At 37.6% G+C, this 22,522-nt stretch overlaps 1 protein-coding gene across 5 annotated transcripts in view; it reads right to left on the bottom strand.

Annotated features, from left to right (window-relative positions):
• Positions 1 to 1,767: 1,767 nt before the first annotated feature.
• The window catches only part of WDR7 (WD repeat domain 7), a 370,274-nt gene continuing 349,519 nt past the window's right edge, over positions 1,768 to 22,522 (bottom strand). For all 5 annotated transcript variants that reach the window (XM_077816698.1, XM_077816699.1, XM_077816700.1 and 2 more), the window contains 2 exons: positions 11,171 to 11,275; positions 1,768 to 4,697 (listed from right to left, as the gene is read on the bottom strand). In XM_077816698.1, the coding sequence (XP_077672824.1) occupies positions 4,494 to 4,697; positions 11,171 to 11,275 (309 nt within the window). In that variant the 3' untranslated portion in view covers positions 1,768 to 4,493. The remainder of the gene's footprint in view (positions 4,698 to 11,170; positions 11,276 to 22,522) is intronic.

Raw genomic sequence — 22,522 nt, 5'->3', positions numbered from 1 at the left:
TCAGTACCAACACTGCAATACAGGTATAAGCCTTTGGATCCTATTATATTCTACCCTTTTCTGGTGGCTGTCCATGCTAAGAATTCTATAATACTTTACCAAGGTGTAGGGGAAATTCCATTCTCGCTCTCAATACCATTGATTATAAAGATAAAAGCTATTGCTAAAGACAAAATGGTTGCTCCATTTGCCTAATTTGTCTCCGCACCACCAGCAAGTAATTCGTTGATTTGTAAAGTAGTTTTGGTGTAAAACATGTGCAAAAGAAATTTTAACCATTCTATATGGTGCACATGATATATAAAACCAGATTAAATTACCCAAGAAAGAATATATTACATTGCCACATAAATGACAAATATTGATCATTTTGCATCAAAATGAAATCATGCCAAATCATAAATAATAAAAGTGCTTGAATATAGGTATATAGCAGGCAGTAAGCAGATTTACCACATAATTAAAGAGCTTAAGGCAAAACACAGACTTCTGGTATTTTCTAATTTCTAGTAAATCAGGGTGAGCCGGAAATTCTGAGATCACTTAATTTAAAAGTATATTTACAAGTTAAATCTAACTGTAGTCTCTATTCTATAAAGTAAACAGCAAGGAAACAGTGAGCATCTAATTTTTGAAATTCTTCTGGCTTTTCTTTTTGACCTTTGGTATTTGTATGTATCGACGCTTTCTCTAAACCATTGTACAAAAACACCTTGAAGTGTCAAGCTTTAAAAATGAGTCTTCGTTTCTCTTTCTCCTGTGCAGCTTGGATTATCTTGGCCTTGTCAAAATACATTCTCTAGTTAGAGGTTGAAAATATTTCCCTCCTGGCTCCTAAGTATTGATTTTTCAACACTCAACTCTGTCTGTCAGCTGAAGAGGTGAAAGGTGAAAGTTCATCCAGCACTGCCTGGCTTTACCTTCCTATTAATGTCATGCCCTTTCCACATTTGATCAGTTTATGTGATCACCAACAAACTGTTATTAAGCATATTTTACCTATGAGAAAATATTTAAGTCATGAATGATTTTAACACATACACACACCTTGAAAATTCAGGACTCAAATATGTTGCAACCAACTCCTTTTGTTTTTATCTATTTTTTTAAAGTCTTGTTATGTAAATGATTGACTCAATTCAAACTGTACTATCTTATCTGAACACTAAGAGAAAGATTACATTTACTGCTTATGCTGTAAACCTTTTTAAGCAATAATGATCAATTTTGTTATTCTTGCTCAAACGCAATCATGCTTTTTCTTACTAGGGGGGATGCAAATTCAAATCCAAACAAAGTATTACATTAAACAAATTTAATAATCTCAGCTCAGTTCCCAGTGGACAGTAGTCCATGTCAGAAAATCTCGATGCATAATTTGGTTCCATTACTCTCCCTCTTAAGAGAGATCTAGGGCTTGAATAACCAGAAGAAAGCATAGCTTTACCCACGCTACAGAGGATGTTGCTGAGGTTCTGGAAGATCATCACCATCTTTAACTGGTTGACTTACACTGTTCTCATAGACAGAAAAGATAATAGCTTTCCCTCAGCACTTTCCGACTTCTTTTTTGTTAAGGAGGCCTTGAGTCTCTTGAACATGAATCTTCATCCAACTTAGTGAAATGTAACCTTATTCAAATAAATGTAAGAATTTATTTCTGTGCATAAGAAAAATAAAAATGAATGTCAAGTAAGTAATGGAACTAAGGATGCATTTGTGTGTGATCACATCACAGTTAGGATGATAATATAGGAACAATATCCTTCAATACTGTTCAGTTTTATTTCACAAACATATGTACATAGCATTAATACATACAGTAGCATTTAAGTGGAATCAAGAAATTTCTTGAGAGGCAAACATTTTCATCATTTAACATTCACAGTGACTTCAATCATTACAACATTTTCATACAGTTATCTCATCATGTCATCTTTAGCTTGTAAACCGCCAATAAAGCCACATACATCTCTACATTTACAAGGACAAGTCCAAATACAGTACTAACAAATCAATAAAATACTAAAAGCTTACACTGGAATGACAACACAAATTTTACTGCAGTGCTGAGAAATCTAATCTGTGATGAAATTTGGGAGTAGGGTTAACAAAGTCACTGAAATGAAGATTTGTGTTTAACTAATGTGCAAATATTAGTTAAGCAGTTAGATAATCTATTTCCACCCACTAAGCATTACTGCATTTTCTAGCCAAGTAACACTAACTCCACATTAGATTGCAATCCTGACTGTTGCTTTAGATGTGTTGTATAAAACATTTGCAGAAGTTGTCATAATCTTCTGAAAATTTTGCTAATTTAGCTTTTGCTACATTTAACTATTTTTCAGTACTGGAAGTAGATTGCCCTCTTTCTTTTACAATTTTTTTGTAATCCATTAAATTTTTAGTTTAAAGCAAACTTTTAATTACACATGCAATGCAAGATATTTTACTGTATACTAAAGAAAATCTTCTTTAGCATACCCATTGCTACTGTGTTTCCATTTAGATTTTAAAAATAAACATATATGTACTTGAAAAATATTATAACAAGTAAATATGACTTTGGAATGCCTATAGAAGAATGAATAAAATGTACCTTTTAATTTTCCTCATATGCCTATACTTAAATGTAGCACTATAGCATTTGATTCTACAGACAAATATTGTATATGCTGTGTAATTCTTTGCTTCTTGTCATAGAGACCTACATATATCTCTTTATAAATACAATGTACATGCATGTTGTATAAGTTTACTTTAAGGAAAAGCATCAAAAATTCTACTACAGAATTTTACCACCACTATATACTACAGCCTTGCCATAGTTAGAAAGAATAAGATTTACAGCAATATGAGATAAACATTCCTAACGGTCTTAATTTCTTACTTTGTTTGTAAAAACTATAGTAAACAACAGATATGTTGATTCTGGACTGTAGATCCTACTTTCATGTATAGTGTACTATACAGACTGCCTTTAGAAAACAATGCATTTGAAATTTAGAAGCCATTATTTTCTTTGTTCATTTTTTCTCATTCTATTGGATTTTATGGCAAGTACCACCTTTAACTTTATGTCATCATTTAATGTGAGCCTTCTCTCTACTGTGACTTTTCTAGACAAAAATGGCAAAGAAAATAAAAGCTATACAAACACTTATATCAATATGTTTAAATAAAATAGTATTTTATGGATTTTTTTTTTACTTTGAGCATAAACCAGCATATTTTTCACATTATTCGATATTTCACAAAATGAGATATGTAAGAAAGAGGGAAAATGTGAACAATTACAGCTTACATTACAGAAGAATTCTCTTACTGCGGAAAATGTTTAAATATATTGGATTCAAATAACAACTAACTCACCTTTTACATATTTTCCATAATTTTTGAGTTGTTAAATATCAGTGATATCTGTGTTTCCATCAAGCGCACTTGCATTCTTACTCCTCAGTCCTTCAATGAAGCCAAATTGAGTTTGTGACACTGCAATAGTTTATACAGCAACAGGATGTGATGGCATAAATGCAGGATTCTCATTTTCCTGCAAGTTCCAGCACAAGTGGGAAAGAGAAAGGTCTTTTTAAAATATAAATATCTGCAGTAGAAGCAAAGGGAATACAGAAAAAACACAGCTTTGTGCATAAGTATTCTTTTTTTCAAGTTTCATTTCCCCTCTTTAAGAGATTCTTGGTATTTACATGTGGACGGCTCATTCTTTCTTCCAGGTCACAAAAACAATGACCTAGTATGCCACAACTTCCAATTCAAGCAAGAACTTAAACTTTATGAGAGGAAATAGGCTTCTTCAAAATGAGAACAATGGCTACTCTTTTCCTGAAAACCTAATTCCTCATATACTTTCTCATGAATCCCATTACAGTTATCCCCAAGAAGCTAACTGCTAAACCCTATGAAACCTCACCCAATGATCACCCCATAGTCACTAGAAGAAAGTACATGTAAACATAGAACCTTTTTGGTAAACAGTAAGCTTCTTTAAGAACCTCAAAAGGAAAATAATATTTATAATTAGGACTGCTCTGCATTACTTCCATTTAAAATGTAAAAGTGACTTGATTCAGCCCAACTTCAGAGGTTGGGGTATGATTCCTGAAAATACTGATCTAGTCAAGGAGTGCAACCTCAGTGATGTTGATTTTTTTCAGCTTCTGTTGCACCAAGCAACAAGAGCTTTCCCAATAGCCATCTTCGTCCCTCTTATCAAAGGCAAGGAAAAACTACATGGTGATAGAATAACCACACTTGCTTGAGCTGGTGGACATACCTCTGAATCAATAGCTGGCAGAAGCAAGATTCTGCTCTAGGGAACCATGCAGAAATGTTGCAGTCTGGCTGGTCCCATTGGATGATTTATATAGGCACTGGTGTGGGTAATCCAGTGTTACAAAAGAACAGAGAAAGAGAGAATTACAGGGAATTTTACAACAAAAAATATATTTCTAGCAACAGAGAGCCTGACTCTAGACCATAAATCGATGTTCTTTGCCATCATGTGCCATAAGAATAACATTGCGATTGGAAGTCCAGATCAGCCGTGCCAATTTGAGTGCATTGTGTGAACCTGGTGAGGCAGGCTGGACAGGAGGCACCTGGTATGTTTTAATACAACGGAGCTGAGGTGCAGAATTCAGCATTCCAATACTTCCCAAAAGAGAGGTGTTCATCTGCAGTAATAGAAAAAGAAAGAGTCAACACTGAAACCAAAGGGTTTCTTGTGAAGAATAATTTAATGTGAAACAAAGCCTTTTCTCTTTGATATTTACAGAAAACTTTTAATAAGACCTCCCAGTACCAGCTAAATGGCTGCCCTCTCTAATGACCTTCAATTAAAATTTTATTTAGTTCACCAAAAAACACTGTTTTAAACTAAAGAGATGCTGAGAATCTAAGCAGTATGTTTGCAAATGCTTAATTAACTCTATACACAACTCTGCAAAATGAAACTAGTTGTGCTAAATTTAGTAGTGCATATATTACTGCTTTCCTTTTTTCTACCGATCTGTAGACTTTACATTGGTATAAACATAAGAATGGCCATACTGGGTCAGACCAAAGGTCCATCCAGCCCAGTATCCTGTCTACCGACAGTGGCCAATGTCAGGTACCCCAGAGGGAGTGAACCTAACAGGTAATGATCTAGTGATCTCTCTCCTGCCATCCATCTCCACCCTCTGACAAACAGAGAATAGGGACATCCTGGCTACATTATCTTAAACGACACTTTTACAGCCAGATTTTAAAATGTTCTCCTCCCTTTTTTCCGTGCAAGACATGATGAAAATGATTTTTTTTAAATTGGACTAAATGGAGAAATAAAGTACAGCCAAGTTTCTGGCTTTTGTAAGTTACACTCTTTTGCAAGGCATGGAAACTCAGCGAAGTTTAGAAACAGAATTAGTGGTAAAGAAATTAATTCCAGTCTCATCATTTGCCTTTTTAAAATTCCATTTTCCTTTGATTCTATCTACTTCAAATTAAATAGTGAGATCTGAACCAACATATTAGCTTAAACCTATAATGAAGTCTATCACTTTAATATATTAAAAAGTATCACCTACAACTTCTTTATATTCATTTAAACAATAGCATTTCAGAACTGAAGTAAGTAATCAAAAATTATAAATTATAATTGTTATATTTCTTCTGGAATATATATTGAAACATGTTAGAATTACAAAAATTAGAGCTGGAAAAGACTTTTTGGATGCTGGAGTATATCTGCACGACAGAACAAGAGTGGTCCCAATGGCATAACAGAGAACTCATGGTGGACAGGTGAATTTCCAGACGACTGGAGAAGGGCAAACATAATACACCCATCTTTAAAAAGGGGAACAAAGAGGGCCCAGGGAATTACAGACCAGTAAACCTAACTTAGTTACTTGGAAAAATACTGGAACAATTGATAAACAATCAATTTGTAAGCATCTGTAGGATAATATGGTTATAGGAAATAGTAAATATAGATTTGTCAAGAACAAATCATGCTGAGCCACTCTAATTTTCTTCTTTGACAGAGTTACTGGCCTACTGGATGCGGGGAATTAGTAGATGTGATATATTTTGACTTTAGTAAGGCTTTTGACACAGTCCCACATGACATTCTCATAAGCAAACTAGGGAAATGTGGTCTAGATGAAATTACTAATACGGTGGGTGCACAGGTGGTTGAAAGACTATACTCAAAGAGTAGTTATCAAACAGGGAGAGCCTGTCTCTTATGGGGTCCCAGAGGGGTCAGTCCTGTGTCCAATACTAGTCAATATTTTCATTAATGATTTGGATAATGGAGCGGAGAATGTGCTTATAAAATTTGTGGATGACACCAAGCCAGGAGGGATCACAAGCACTTGGAGGCCAGGTTTAGAATTCAAAACAACCTTGACAAATCAGAGACTGAGAGAGTTGTCTGAAATCAACAAGATGACATTCAGTAAAGACAAGTGCAAAATACTTCACTTAGGAAGGAAAAATCAAATGCACAGCTACAAAATGGGGACAAGCTGGCTGGAAGGTAGTACTGCTGAAAAGGATCTCAGAGTTATAGCGGATCACAATCTGAACATGAGTCAATAATGTGACGCAGTTGCCAAAAAGGCTAATATTATTCTGGTATGTATTATCAGGAGTGTCATCTGTAAGACATGGGATGTAACTGTCCTGCTCTAATTGGCACTGGTGAGGCCTGAACTGGAATACTGTATCCAATTCTGGGCATTACACTTTAGGAAAGAGATGAATAAATTGGAGGAGAACAACAAAAATGATGAAAGGTTTAGAAAACCTGACGTATGAGAAAAGCTTTTTAAAAAAGCCTGGGTTTGTTAGGCTTGAGAAAAGAAGATTATGGTGGGAGAGGGATCTGATAGTCTTCAGATATGTTAAAAGCTATTATAAAGAGGACGGTGATCAACTGTTCCCCATGTCCATTCAAGGTAGGACAAGACTTAATCTGGGCTTAATCTGCAGCAAAGGAGATATTAGGAAAAACCTTCTAACTCTAAAAGTAGTTGAGCTCTGGAACAGGTTTCCAGGGAGGTTGTGGAATTCCCACAATTAGAGGTTTTTAAAAACAGATTGGACACACACCTGTTAGGGATGGTCTAGGTTTACTTGGTCCTGCCTCAGTGCAGGCAGGCTGGACTTGATGACCTCTCAAGGTGTCCTCCAGCCCTACATTTCTATGATTCTGTGATAATCTTTTAAAAAACAACAACAAAAGCTTCACCCTCTTTCTGCTATTTATATCAACAAAATATTAAGAGACGAAACCTTTAAACATATTTGTTGATCTATATTCTTTGAAAAATTGTCCAATATTTTTGAATTATATTTTGTTATATGTTTTAAAAACAAGAAAAACTCCTTCAAAAACTTCCATTCTATTAAATGCTCCAATACTCTTGAAAGACTCCCCATATAAAAATGTGTTAGGATGCTAGGATTTCTATACAATAGGTAGATGATGGTCCAGCTGTATACCTAAGACTGGGCACATGAAACCTGGGCAAATCTTAGGACATTTAAGATGTGTTATTGCTGACACCATGTTCTGAATTCTGATCAGTACAAAATATAAGCCATTACTTTTTCTAGCCCTTCTCAGCAGCAGAATGGTGTCAGAGAGTGTAAATCATGGCATCTCTAGCAGGGAGCATGCAAGCACCACTGACATTTTCACAATTTAAATCATCTTGAGTAATAACCCTTTTAAGATGACTAATGTTACTGATTTTCCTGCATTAATAATAGTACCGAATAGAACACAGAGGGGAAAAAAATCACTAGTGCACCAGGTCACATTTTAAAACTAAATGCATAGGTACATTTAACTCTTTATGTAAAAGCCAGCTTAACATGAATAGATTTAGACACAGTAAAATCTGGCAATTCACATTTTTAAACCTGTGCCTGAATATGAAGTTTTTTTAAGTGAGGTCCCTTTTCTATGATTCTATGTAAAAGATCAAAATCAATAAGCCTGATTGCTTTCCCAGGTAGTTAAACTAAGTATATGTACTGATGGTTGAACATTTTTACTGTTCTTATTCACTATTTCAGAAAGCACAATATATGATGGATAATAATTCAGTACTTTTTATGGCATGTACAGTATTACTGAATGGCATACAGAAAATTGTGGAAGATTAAAAAAAAAACATTAACTAACATCTGCAGGCATACTGGGTCTAGTCTTGCAGTCTTACTGCTGGCAAAACTCCCACTGTCTTTGATGGGTATTGTGCCTGCATGAACTGCAGGATCAAGACCACTTGTTTTTCAGATAACCATTATTTAAGTAGATAATTTAAAAACACTTTTACATCCTTCGGCCATTTGAGTTGGTTTTCCTATTTAAATGCATACGTTTTAAAACTCTTAATGACATGTAAGGTAAAGGTGAATGTTAATTGCTTAAAAATATGAATGGAAACTAAACGTAAAGCAATAAATACCTCAATACATTAATGCCAATATCTTTTTCTTTTAGAATTCAATATGAATTGATTACACATGAAAGCGAGGGACAGGTTATGCATAAATGAGGGTAGTGCTGTACACACTTCCCCATCCAGCTTTGCCAACAATCCTTCACCCTAACTTGCTATTTCCTTTCTGTTGTCTCTTGGGTTCTGCCAATCATGCTACACTGAGTGCTGATGTTTTGCTATGATCAAAGGGGAACTAAACGGCAACTACTAAAATCCTTTATACTGGTGACCTGATATAGAATTGGAACTCTGAGCTCCAGAGGAAAAAAGGGACAGAGCTACCCAAATGTACCCTATCACATAGCCCAATTGCAAAGTCTTCTAGGGGAAAAAAAAAAGTCTAAAGATCCAACTCTGCATATGGATCTGTTCTTGTTCCTTTTGCAGGATAAAAAAAAAACCATAAGAATGAAAAATATTGTTCAAACTATTAATTTAAACTCAAAAGGATAGGAATGCTGTTATCCTGCTTTTTATAAAGTGCACAGTTCACTTTTGGTACTATATAATATAAATATATATTAACAACAATAAGAATTTTGATTAAAATACTTAGATCAAATTCTCAAGCCTTAGCATAAAAATTCATTTAAAGGAAATAAAAACAAACAAACGAAAAACCACAAACACCTGCTTAGAGGGTCTACTTGCTAAGTGCAGGGCAAGCTCTTATTTGGTCAACCATCAATGTACCCTTACATCTACAAGGCATCAATACAAGTTATAGAAGTATGGGTATTTGATTAAGAATATAGTGTTATTCCATGAAGTTCCAAACTTATGAATGTTCTGGAGTTACCTAGAGGTTACACATTTTTAGTGTGCACATGAACAACAAAAAACACAGTGCAGTAACTCCTCGCTTAACATTGTAGTTATGTTCCTGAAAAATGCTACTTTAAGCAAAACGATGTTATGTGAACCCAATTTCCCCATAAGAATTAATGTAAATAGGGGGTTAATGGGTTAATGCATTGTTGTTGATGTAACCTCACACTCTACAAGGCAGCATGAATGGAGGGAGGGGAGACTGCATGGCAGAGAAAGAAGAAACACACGCCCTGTGTGTGTGTGTGTGTGAGAAAGAGAGAGAGAGACGCACATTGCCCCCTTAAGTATGTTAACCCCACTCTAAGTACACTGTCTTTTTAAGTAGATCAGCAAGTTGAGTCAGCAGCTGCTGCCAGCAAGCTCCCCCCATCCTGAGTCGTGTTGTGCCCCCCCCCCAACTCTGTGGAGATGGGGTAAAGGAGCAGGGGGCAGGAGCAGCAGGAGGGGGGCACCCTGACTTTAGCACCTCTCCCCCTCCACCCCGCACAGCAAGCAGGAGGCTCCCGGGAGCAGCTCCAAGGCAGAGGGCAGGAGCAACACAGGGCGGTGGGGGGAGGGACAGCTGAACTTCCGGCAATTGATAGCCTGCTGGGCGGCTGTCGCACAGGGAACTTAGAGGAGCTAATAGGGGGGCTGCTGGTCCACCCTGGTTCCAAGCCCCCACCAGCTAGCTCCAACGGGCTGCTCTTCCTGCAAGCAGTGGACAAAGCAGGCGGCTGCCAAACAATGTTATAAGGGAGCACTGGGCAACTTTAAACGAGCATGTTCCCTAATTGATCAGCAATGTAACAATGAAACAACATTAACTGGGACAACTTTAAGTGAGGAGTTACTGTAAAATTCACCTTACATTTAAAAATAGTAATACAAAGGTATATTATTATTTATGTAGGAGCATTGGTAATCACAGATATCATCACAGATATAAAATGCAAACAGAGGAGGGTGGTCTAATGGGTAGGGTGCTAGCTTCCTGGAACTCAGGGATCCAGGTTCAATTCAATGCCATGCCACACCCTTCCTGTTTCCTTGGTAAAGTTGTGTGGTCTCTCTGTGCCTCAGTTCTCCATTTGTAAAGTAAATGGAAATAATAGTACTTCCCTCTTTCACAAGTATGTTGTGGGGAGATATACATATTAAAAAACTGTGAGATACTCAGATAATACTACAGTAATGGGCAATATATCAGCACCTAAGATAGATAGAGGTCTATATTGCAAGGACCGTATCTGTTTATACATATATATTTATTCAACAGATACATTTATACAATTTATAATCTATTTATACAGATAACATGAGTGAATACATTTGTCAAAATGTTATCCTAAGTAACTAAGGAGTCTAAGTCTAATGTTTAAGTGATTTAGGCACTCAGGAACCTAAATCCCATTGATTTTCAATGGTACTTAAATTGCTAAGGGCCTATGTCACTTTTGAAAATGTTACCCTTTATCAACATGCCTGTGTGAGAGCATCACAGACAGCATGTGAAAAAGAACTAGTGGGGCAATAAAATAGGGGGAAGCAAGAGAAAAATCAGTGGGGAGATATAGTTCTGTATATGGATTGTCCAAAATGAGAGTATTTATGTTCTGGTTTCAGCTTTAAGTTTTGGAATTTCCTGATTTTTGGGATGGTTGTTATTTCAGCCATAATGATACATTATTTTTTCCTTTGTCAGAGGTTACACTAGTACTGAATAACATTTTTTAAAAAGACCCAAAAAGTTGACTGTACAAATGCCAAAAACTCAGCCCCATTTACAATACTAGCATCGCGTATATATCTTCGCCTTTTGTGTATATTCTTACCTGCCAAAAGGAGATGTGACTGTCTGTGTTGGAATAAGTGGCAAGGTACCGTCCATCAGGAGCGAAAGCCACAGCAGTTATTGGCCCTTTATGGCCATGGATAGTCTAACAAAGAGGAAAACATGTAGTTTAGAAGATTAATTACTCAGCACCATTATGGTGCCACACAGACACAAATTGAACACAAAGCTAACAGAGTGTGTATCTATAGAAATGACTTATAGATATAGGTCATAACTGTCAGTTAAAACTAAGTATAGTGAAGAGATCATAGTCTGGCAAACTGAAAACCAAATATAATTTCATTATTTCATAAATGAGAGGGAATTTAGTGATAGTGTAAGGCAGCACTAGGACAGCCTTGGAGGCAGAAGGCCTCTCTCTCTCTCTGTGTTCTCAGAACAGCTGCAGCGTGTACAGCAGCAGCTGAAGCTTCCCCATGCCCCATTGTTATACATCAGTCCTAAACTAGGTACAACTTGTAATACAGTCTCTATGCCATCCTTGCCTTCTCTACGGAGACTGTTAATTATGCCAATCGTGGTGGTTTTGCATATAAGTAAGTGAACATTTGTCCATTTTCAGGGATTCTGAAGAAATGTTCTGATCGAATAGTAGAAAAAGGTTCAGACTTTCAAAATTACGACCTTAACTAGAAGAAAAGGGAATTATTCTTCTCTTGGCTATTTGTAGTAATAGTGCTAAACTCTTGGTTTAAAATGTCAGGCATGAGATTCAGAAACTGACTGTCCAGAAACCTTTGGTGGAACAATTTCAAGCATTTACTTGCCAACCTTCATCTGCTGCGAAGGTGATTAGACCTATACTTGTTACCTATATCCCATCTACAGCTTTATAGTCACATGATCAGTGGTTCTTTCTTGTTACTCAGCTTCCAAATCTCATGCCTTATGTTTGAAATCTTGGAGAATTTTTCACCTATATCTTGTATATCTTTGGAGAATGCTAAATTCCAATGAATCTGCAGATAATATTTTTGCATAGCTCCCCAACATTCTCTTCCCCTCTGTATAAATATGTAGTATGAAGGATACAGAATCTTTTTGTGGCAGCTGGTGTGGAGAAATAATGTGGATTCCCACAGCTATTCAGTAACGATGTCTCCTGCCTGTTGCCAGGGGTTCCAGTTGCTGTGTAATGTCAAATTAGGAATTAGATGATAGCAAATTAGGACCACCATTTCCAGTACTACAATCACAGACCCCATCCTGCTTGATTATTATATGTGGACATTAGACTCAGGGCTATGACCTTTGGAGAGGCCCAGAGCATATTGAATACATTTCCTGTTGTCCTAACAATGATTATTTACAAGTTGACTGACATTCTGCCAGCTGGTATACACCTTCAAAGGCCGTGTGGGGGAGGGAAGTCTCTCTCACTGGGTTTCATTTCTGTTAGCCGCAGAAAAAAGAACCACCATATGCAGTTTTCTCTCACTTAAAGAAACGGCAAATGGGACATTGGGGAGAGAAGAGGCAATCAAGAAGCTTTCTCAAATAGGGTGAGGGTTGTTAAATGATTCTCATGTAATCCCAATAGGAGCACCCCTCTCCCCATCCCCCATCATCCCCCGCCCCCCCGTCTTTCATGGTTAGAAGTTAACCTCTTTCTCCCTGATCCTTAACGACATGTACTCTTTAAAAGCCAAACCAAACCATGCCTTTGACCATGACTTGTGCTTATATTTTTTTTCCTATCTTGGGCTGCTGGAGGTAGTTATCCCTGCTCTTCAGAGGACCAGAGAACTTCAGGAGTGGAGAGGCCCATAGTAAGATGTTGGTAGGTTATTTGCATGAGATCTCCTCTTGGTGCAGTTTTTTTCTTTGACTTCTGTGTAGCAGAACTGACCTTTCCTCCACCTGCTCTGGAGTCAGTATCCATGAATGGCTTTTGACAATTTATATGGCTCAAAAAGCTTCTTAGATAAGATAAGATAGAATAGGAGTCTATGTTTATCTACCATAATTAAACAAATGTAAATCAGAGGATGCAGAAAGAAAAAAAATAATTTAAAATAAAATGAAATAATTAAATTACTGGACCAGATAGAGTCTTTGCACAACATTAACATGACACATTTTTACAGTAGGAGTTTATCATCCCATGGTAGCAGTAACTCAAGGAAAGAACATATGACATGATATATTTAAATCTGAAATGTCACCATAAAATTCACTATAACCATTACCGTGACAGCAATCAATATTTTTGAAGCTTACAGACAGTAAGCACACTCCATTCTCTGTTATATGAAACAAGAAAGGTGCTATTTGGAAGAACACGTGATAACATTACAATAACAAATGAGAAAAATGCTCAAGACTAAATTTTCAAACAAGCCCCAGAAACTACACCGACAAAGTTTGACAGTGTGCCACTTTGTACACAGAAAAACCTTCACTTGCACTCAGAATGGGTATTCCTGCTATTACAATACATGTTTTGCCTTGGCACCTATGTGCTTGCTTGAATACCCAAAAGGCACAGGCACGTTTTTAGAAATCACTCCTTCTCAGTAGGTCTCCCATCAGCAAATGAAAATGTATTTGCAGGTCACTGCAAAGGAAAATCTCCATCCTAACAAGTATACAAAAGAGGTTGATTTCAGAGCCAACAAATCACAGAATCACAGATACATAGGGCTGGAAGGATCCTCAAGAGGTCATCTGATCCAGCCTCCTATGCTGAGGCAGGACCAAGTACTCCTAGACGATTCTTGGCAGGTGTTACGAATCATCCACATTCTCTACAAGCAAGTCTTGTCCCCTAACTACTTTCCCTCACAATAAGCCTAGATCCTCTGCAGGAGGAGAAAGGTACTGGGGCCAGTGCAATTTAGTAAAGTCTGAAATTCTCGAAACCTACCTCTCCACTTTATTCACATACCAAGAGGAGAGGAAAATAATCAGGAAAACAGAGACAGAATCGGGGACGGGAGGAGAGTGTGTGTGTGGGAGCAAATGAAACACATTCTCAATTTGTAACAACTTAAATGTTCTTAACGCAATTGTTTTCGGGGGCCAGAATTTAGAGCCTCAAGGGCCACAGGGTGGACACCGCTGCATTAGATCTGATCTGAGCCTATTTTCCTTGCACATTTAAAACTCCCAGTGACATCACTGAGCATTTTGGATGCTCAAGGGGTGCAGGATCAAGCACAGGACAAAAGGTTCTATAAGAATGAAAAGAACTACATAAGAGCAAGGTATTAATTATTAATTATTATTATTACGCACTGTGTCTCCAAGTGTTAAATCTCCTAAACTTTGGCCAGAAAAAGACACCCCTGCCCTCTCTCTGTCTCAAATTCAGCAAAGCAATACCAGAGTCCCAACAAGGAATCTATTTTTGTGTAAATTTGTATTTAGGCCATTTTCATATCTAATTGTCCCAAAGACCAGGAGAGATCATTTGAAGCCTCTACAGTCTGTTATGTACATTCTTATTTACAAAAATGATGTAAACCCATCAAATATCCAGAGAGAGCACCAAAACCATTCGAGTCAATGTAAACTTAGGTGTGTACTTTTCAGTCAACATTTCTGATTTAAATATTTTGACAATTTCTTTTCAATGTGCTTCAATCTCTCAGCCTATAAAATTGAATTAAATCATTTTAGAAACAAATCCCTCGCCAACTTGCAGTTTTTAAATCAAATCAAAGCCATTTGTCAGGTATCTTAACAAAATATGGCTTTAATTGAATTGCTTTTTAAAGTATAATACTTAGGTTAAAAAAATCAGCTTTAAACTGAATGTCTAAACTATTTACTTGGGAGTTTATTGTTAAGTGGGAGTAATAATTCTTTTATGGGCAAACTAACCTGTCAAATTAAGTTGTTTTTATTACGTAAATAGTTGCATGGCCTGAACTTTGTTCTACTTTGCTACCTTCCAATAATACAATTTGATATTTTTAATATCTTTTATATTTTTAGTAAAAAATTCTTTTTGCGAATACAGACTAACATGGCTGTTACTCTGAAACCTATATTTTTAGTGAATTTAATGCTCATACTAAAAAAAATCTACAAATAATGGAAAATGTATATTTAATTAAGTCTTAAAATACATAGGATTTTATATTAGAATTTCAAGTTTCTAATATTTAAAAAGGTATTTAGGCTTAAAAAGTAAAAAAGACTTATGACTGCCAAAAACTACAGTACACATCTCCCAACAAAGCACGTACTTGGCATGTTTTATCACCACTTGCCCTTCTGAAAATGGGAAAGCTCTTGGGACGCACAGGCTTGCAGCACTGTTCCTTTCCCACTGATCGACATAATCATTTATGTCCAAACTTGATTAAATTAGCAGCATGCAATTAAAATCTTTTGGACCACTGCCATAAAAAATGTTAATTAAAAGTTCAAACCTTTTGTAGTAGATGAAATGTAAAGGAATTATTTAAAAGGCATAATACTCAACCACTAGTGGTACATAACATTTTTTCACATATACTTTAAACCCGCGGTTCTCAAACTTTAGCAACCCGAGGACCCCCATTTTGATTTAAATTTTTTTGCAGACCCCAAAGCTCCCCACTCAGTACAAGGCCCTGCCTCCACTCCACCCCTTCCCCCAAAGGTCCACCCCTCCCCTCCCCTGTCTCTTTCTGCCCCCTCCCATGAGCACGCTCCATCCCCGCTCCTCCCCCTCCCTCTCAGTGCCTCCTGCACACTGGGGAACAGTTGTTCAGTGGCATGCAGAAGGTACTGGGAGGGAGGGGGTGGAGTTGAGAGAGGGAGGGGGATGAGTTGATCAGTTGGGCCGGCGGACGCCCTGGAGTACCCTCAGGTCCACAGACCACAGTTTGAGAAATGCTGCTTTAAACTATAATCTGTAATCCGCACAGCAGTAGATATACAATTCACAAACAGTTGTAATGAAATATATTTCCTGTAAACCCATACAACCAAAGATCTTTCCAAGGCCTAGTCTGGACTCCTAACTTGGGCAAAACTCAAATGGACTTCAACATTACAATCACATCCATCATCATCTTCTAGCTAAAGTAAAAACCTATATGCAATTTTTATGTGCATAAGACCCAGAGTCAGGAGCCTTGGATTCTACTCCTGTCCCTGCCACTGACTTGCTGTGTGATCTTCAGCAAGACACAACTCTCCATATCTCAGATTCCCCATCTGTAAATTTGGGGCCATGATGTTTATTCATCTTTGTAAAGCACTTTGAAATGTATGTATAAGTATTATTTTAAATTTAAAATAGTAGAACTATCTTTCACTTGAATTAAAAGTTAAATACTTTTTATGTAGCTTTACTTGGGCCAAATTCACAGTGGGGTATTACTTAATATTTACATTAAGGCAGTGCCTGGAGTTCAAAGCAGAACTGGGGCTCCTTTGTGCTCGATGTTGCACTCTACCTGAAGATCTCACAATCTGAGAAGGCAAGTGACATCAAAAATACTTGGCAAGGCGGATACAGTTTTTAAATATATCTATACACAACTGCAATTTTTTTTTATAATTATGAATACTTAAATCATTATAAATTGACTGATTTCTTATAGGCATCACTGCAAAGTTATTCTTAAGGAGAGATCTGCAGTACAGAATAGTAGCATATGCATCAGTTAGGGGAGGACATTGCACACTCAAGAGCAGGATGGAAGCAGTCATGAAAACGTTTGCCTGAGAAGCTGACAAAGGGTCAGACAAGACAGGCACTGCTGGTAGACAGTAGGAGATTAAACTGGCACAGTAAGAGACAAGAGTAGTCAAATAAAGAGGGGCAGAATTGTGAAGGGTCTTGAAAGGTAGGACAAGAAGTTTGAACTTGGTTCGGTGAAACAAGGGCATCCAGTGAGAGAAAAAGTTAATACAGTAGATAGAACCTCAAAGATATGAAAACCAGAATTACGGACTGACCGGTTAACCGGACATCATGTGAAACCGGGAGTAACCAATCAGGCAGCAGCGGAGACAAAAAAAAAAAAAAAGAAAAAGCAAACACTGTACAGTACTGTGCCTGTATTGCATCTTAAAGGCAGGCACATCTGGGCTGCTTCCGCCCCCCCCCCCCCCCAGCACCTACTTACGTCTAGGAGTGAAGATGCTTGAACTGCCAGCCCAAGGCAGCTGGCAGAGCAGGAGCAGCACTGGGGGCTGCACTGCTTTCACCCCTGCCTCCCTCCCCCGTCCCAGGGGTGGGGGGAAGCACTATTTTCATCCACCTCCCCCGGCTGGGAGGGGGACAAGGTTGCAGTCTGACCCAGGGAAAGAAGCTGCCTGCAATTAAGCTGCTGGCACTGAGGAGGGAGTTCAGCAGCTGCTGGAACCTGGCTTGGAGCATCAGCTGCTGGGACTGGAGCCTGACTGCACGTTGTTCACGGTTACGAACATTTCAGAGTCAGGGACAACCTCCATTTCTGAGGTGTCCGTAACTCTGAGGTTCTACCGTATGATCAAAGCAACCTGTAAGGAAGATGATCTTAGCAGTTGCTTTTGTATGGGCAGAATGGAGTGATGGTTCAGGGATCCTGGAGAAGAGGTTACAATGTGTCAGGTGAGAGATTCTGGATTAAAGTTTGCCCATCTAGACAGAAAAAAAGGACATATTTTAGAAGTATTAGGGAAGGTTTAGATACAGCCTGAGTATATAGGGCAAGAGAGGATGGTGCTGATGATGGCTCCCAAGTTGCAGCCCCAAGAAACTTCTTCACGTTTGGATGCCTAAATTGATGCAACTAAACCAATATTCAAAAGTGCTGTGCCCAAGTACCTACAGATCTTAATGACTTCAGTGGGAGCGGTAGATGATCAGCGCTTCTGAAAGTTAGGCCACTAAAGGCCTGACCCTGCACCATGTAAGTAAATGGGAGTTTGCTACTGATTTCAATAAACTCAGGCTCAAGCCATTAGGTGGTTAAAAACAGATTTATTTCCTGAGTTTAGGAAAACCTGTTTGAAAAATTTGGCTTAAGTGCCGAAACAACTTAATTTTGAAAATATCTTTTTGCTATTATCGTGCAATAAAAAATACTAGAATTAGAAACGCATAACCATTTAAACTATTTTCTGAAAAATATGCACAGTATAATTATTGTTTCTGCACTGAAAGTCTCTGTGCGTATCAGGCTAAAACTTGGCATTAAATGGCTACATTATAATCTCCCTATTGAGAACTGGGTTTGTAACATTATAACTCGAATTACAATAGGAAGATGCACCCTATAATTGATGGTGGGAAAGTACAGTAGCTTACATGACAACAGAAAGTAAGATATACTGCACTTACAAGAGGTCGTGTATTAGGAATCTATAGTAATATTTTCTTACTGTACATCATGCACAAGATATGTCGACTTAAGCAAACCCTTGTGCCTTTAATGTAATCACTATTGCTTAATGATAAGGAAAACTAAAAGGCCAATTAATTATAGGATTCAATATTTAGACCATCAAACTCTTTAGCACTTAACAAGCAATTAATATGTGTCAATGAAAAATGTTTTGGTAATACAAAGGTGAAAATCAATAGCACTAGCATACTTGTTGCACTCTTTACCACTGACAATTTATCCAAATAACTACAGTCCTTAAGGGAGCCACATCACTCTGATGTTTTAATTTATGTACTTTCCTAGCTGACATTAATCCTTTAAAACACAGATTTACCTTTTCTGTGGCTTATTCAATGTGCATTTGGCAATGCTCACCCTTTTATTTACTTGTCAGGTAAATAAGCATATCACAAAATCTATGCAGCTCAATCAGAAGCATTTTATTTGAACCAATGTTCTTGCTTTTTAGGCTTGGCTGGCCGGCCGAGGCAATTTTATTGCTATGCTAAAGGCTACCTGGAAGGATGTGTGCCTCTGTTGCTTCCATAAGGAAGTGCATGATAAAATATTTGTTTAGTTTTTTTGCCTTTTGGATTACACTCAAAATGGGTATGTTTTCTGCTTGGAATTAGTTACAGAATGTTATGGAAAAATCTAATATCTGTGCATTTAACAGTGGCACTGGTTCACGGATACCGTTTATTTTGAACAAAAAATACAGTGGGACAAAGTGCAGCTGTGTGTCGTATCCCTCTGCCCAATGAATTGATTTGTTTTTTTTCTAAATGGGGGATGCTCCTGGGAGACTATTTGACTTCTGCACCTGCCTGTGTTGCTGTACTAAAGCACATCATATATGGAAGCCATGAACACCCATTTCAAGGTCTGATATTTCCCAAACTCTACACTAAAGTAAATTGTTCTGTCAAAGGTAAATACCTGTGCTAAGTGTTGAATTCCACTGCAGCAATATTCTAAAGTATTTTATTTTAACCAGCAGTTGAAAAAAGTATTTTAAATACAGAACTGGATATTAATGTAACTACTGCGTTACTGCAGAAACATACATCACATTATGGATATCTATTCCCAAAACCCTGTGGGTGTATGAACAGAAAGGAAATGATATTGCGTTATCAAGGAAAGCAACGTACCCAAATGCATCACACAGAAGTATTATAATCCAAACACATACATAAGAAAAGTCTGGAAACCTAGCCTGAACTATGCCACCTATGTGCTTTGACCAAATATTAAGCAGGAAGAGATCAGACAGTCCCCCCGCCCCGCAAGAACACATTGTCTACTGCTTGTAGCTTGGGAAGTTAGGCAGTTCCAGGTCTCCACTTCCACCAAAGGAGATAGAGCAAATCAATCCTTGTATAGACTGGTTATTTGCACATTAAAAATGAGAAGACTGTGAAGCTCTCTCATTAACAACCAGCCAGTGACACTGATTTTGGGGGCAAATCCCCTTGAGCAGTCATGTTGATGTGCTCTGCAAGAGCAGCAATATACATCTGGTTTTCAGTGGTACACTAAATAAAATACATTACAATAGCAATGCAGTCTAGGTCACAATGGCATGGCTCATTATACCAAAGTCCATGTCTGGAAGAGTGAGACACAATCTCTTGACATTTTGGTGACGATAAAGGACACTTGACCTCCCTGAGAACCTCAGCTTGCATAAAAACTTGGTTCACTTTGCAGTAAAAAATACCCCCAAATCTAGAGCACACCTAATCAATAAAGACAGGTTTCCGAGTAGCAGCCATGTTAGTTTGTATTCGCAAAAAGAAAAGGAGTACTAGTGGCACCTTAGAGACTAACCAATTTATAACCAATTCAGTGGATCCACTGAATGCATCCGATGAAGTGAGCGGTAGCTCACGAAAGCTTATGCTCAAATAAATTGGTTAGTCTCTAAGGTGCCACTAGTACTCCTTTTCTTTTTGCTAATCAATAAAGAAGTCTGAATCAAACAAGCAAGATCCTCTAGATTAGAGGTTCTCAACCTTTGCTACATCATGACCCCATATTATAAAAGAAAAGTTTGGGGACTTCCCTCTCCCATCTAGCCATAAAGAAAGAAAGGGTGGTGGCGATCCACCTACAGTTGTTTGTAAACCCCTCCGGAGGTCTTGCCATTCTGGTGCAGAGCCCATGCATGAGATTTTCCCATACCACACAAGCATACCAAATAATCTTATTTGACATTTCAACCAGCAGTCTCCATTATGTCCCAGCTGAATTTTAATGTGAATGTAAAGAACTGAGAACAGAAACCAAACCATAAAGAGCTTTGAAAGTCAAAACCAATCCTTGGAATTGCACTAAAAATGCATTGGAAAACCAGAGAACCTATGGAGCATAAATACAATATGCTCTTTGTGTGAAACACTGTTAAATAAGCAAACGGATGCGTTTTGTACAAGCTGAAGTTGCTGAGTTATCATCAGGTATAGCCTTATTCAGAGTGCTTTGCATTACGGCAATCTGGAGGTGATGAAAGAATGGGCAATGATGGTGATGTCTGTATATGATAGGAAAGGTCACAACTTGTAGCCCCAATTGACTATGAAAACAAATGTTTTGGCTAAAACTGCTATCTGGCCATTCTGAAACAATCCAGGAGCCAACAAGATTCCTAGATGACAGAAAACAAAGATGTATAGGTAAGTGTCAACAGCATACTACAGCCTAAATAAATGATTTCACTATCCCCTCAGAAGCCTCACCCACACATTGCCATTTACATATATCATCAGAAGTGGGTCTAATAATTCCCTTTATTGTTAACTGATGATATGTATTAGAATCAGTATGACAAACAGATCCCCTAATTTAAGATTATTGTCAATGTCATTTACATTGGTATGGTGTAAGAGAAAAGAAAGTCACCCAAGATACATTAACTCCTATTCCAGATCACTGTCTTGTAGTCCCCAACTAGAGTTGCTATGGCCAAGAACAGTGCAAATTGCTAGGCCCAGTGCATATTTTTCTTCTCTCAGTGGATCATCTGTAGAAGTAGTACACATCTGGGTAATAGAGCTCTTGTAGTGGTCTCTAGCATGCTGAACCTGTTTTATTACCCAATTCCGTGTATTTCTACAGATTTCTGCCAAATTTTCTATAATTTCAGAACACATAATTTAATTTACTGGTAACTTATACTCTTACATTTACGTATGATACATACCTACAACTGACTGGTATATCTGGATCTACAAAACGTGGTTTAGGAAGTAATCAATATTCCATTATGGAATTGACCTTTGATTTCAAATAGTAGCTTGCTGTAGCTGTGTCTGATTAAGATTAGCCCATAGTCTAAAGATTCCTGTGATCCAGAAGATCTTTACAGATCACTAGTATAGTGTTATAGCACACCCCCACACTAACTTTGCACAGCTTTCTAATTGCAACAACGCTACACTACTAACTTGTAGTGGCTATGATATAGTTATTTTCAAAAAATATTTTTACATGTAAAATACTAAAAAACAATCACAAAAACAAAAACAACAACCCCATAAGTATGGTGGATTTTAAGTAATGCAAAACTTAAGAATTCTGTGTTCCAGCTTCCACCAACCTACAGTAGATCTGTTCATCTTTTTTTCATGCAACTGAAAAGCAATTTACAACTAAGGGCCCTATCTTCAGCTGTATCTACAGCCATCAGCCCTGATTTAAAAATTCACTCTCTGTCTTCAAATCCTTCCTCAAAATTCATTTATTTTGGGTAGTATTCCACTAACACCACAGGTGTCCATCACCACTGCCATTTCTGCACATGAACATGACTGTATTGTAAGCAAAACAAAAAACCCCACAAGACAATACAACAAAATAACTTGAATGTTCAATACATTAAGTTCCCATGGAAGAAACTTGAGAGGTTCTCTTTTCCCCTTATACCAGCTATAATTTTGTCTCTCCACAACCATCCCCTAACCCTGGCTCTCCATATTCCCTGTACTGTATTTCCTAAAAAAGGGATTTTGGGG

Source organism: Eretmochelys imbricata, chromosome 5 (assembly GCF_965152235.1).
Source record: "Eretmochelys imbricata isolate rEreImb1 chromosome 5, rEreImb1.hap1, whole genome shotgun sequence".
Lineage (NCBI taxonomy): Eukaryota > Metazoa > Chordata > Testudines > Cheloniidae > Eretmochelys > Eretmochelys imbricata.
This window is presented reverse-complemented; position numbering and strand designations above follow the sequence as displayed.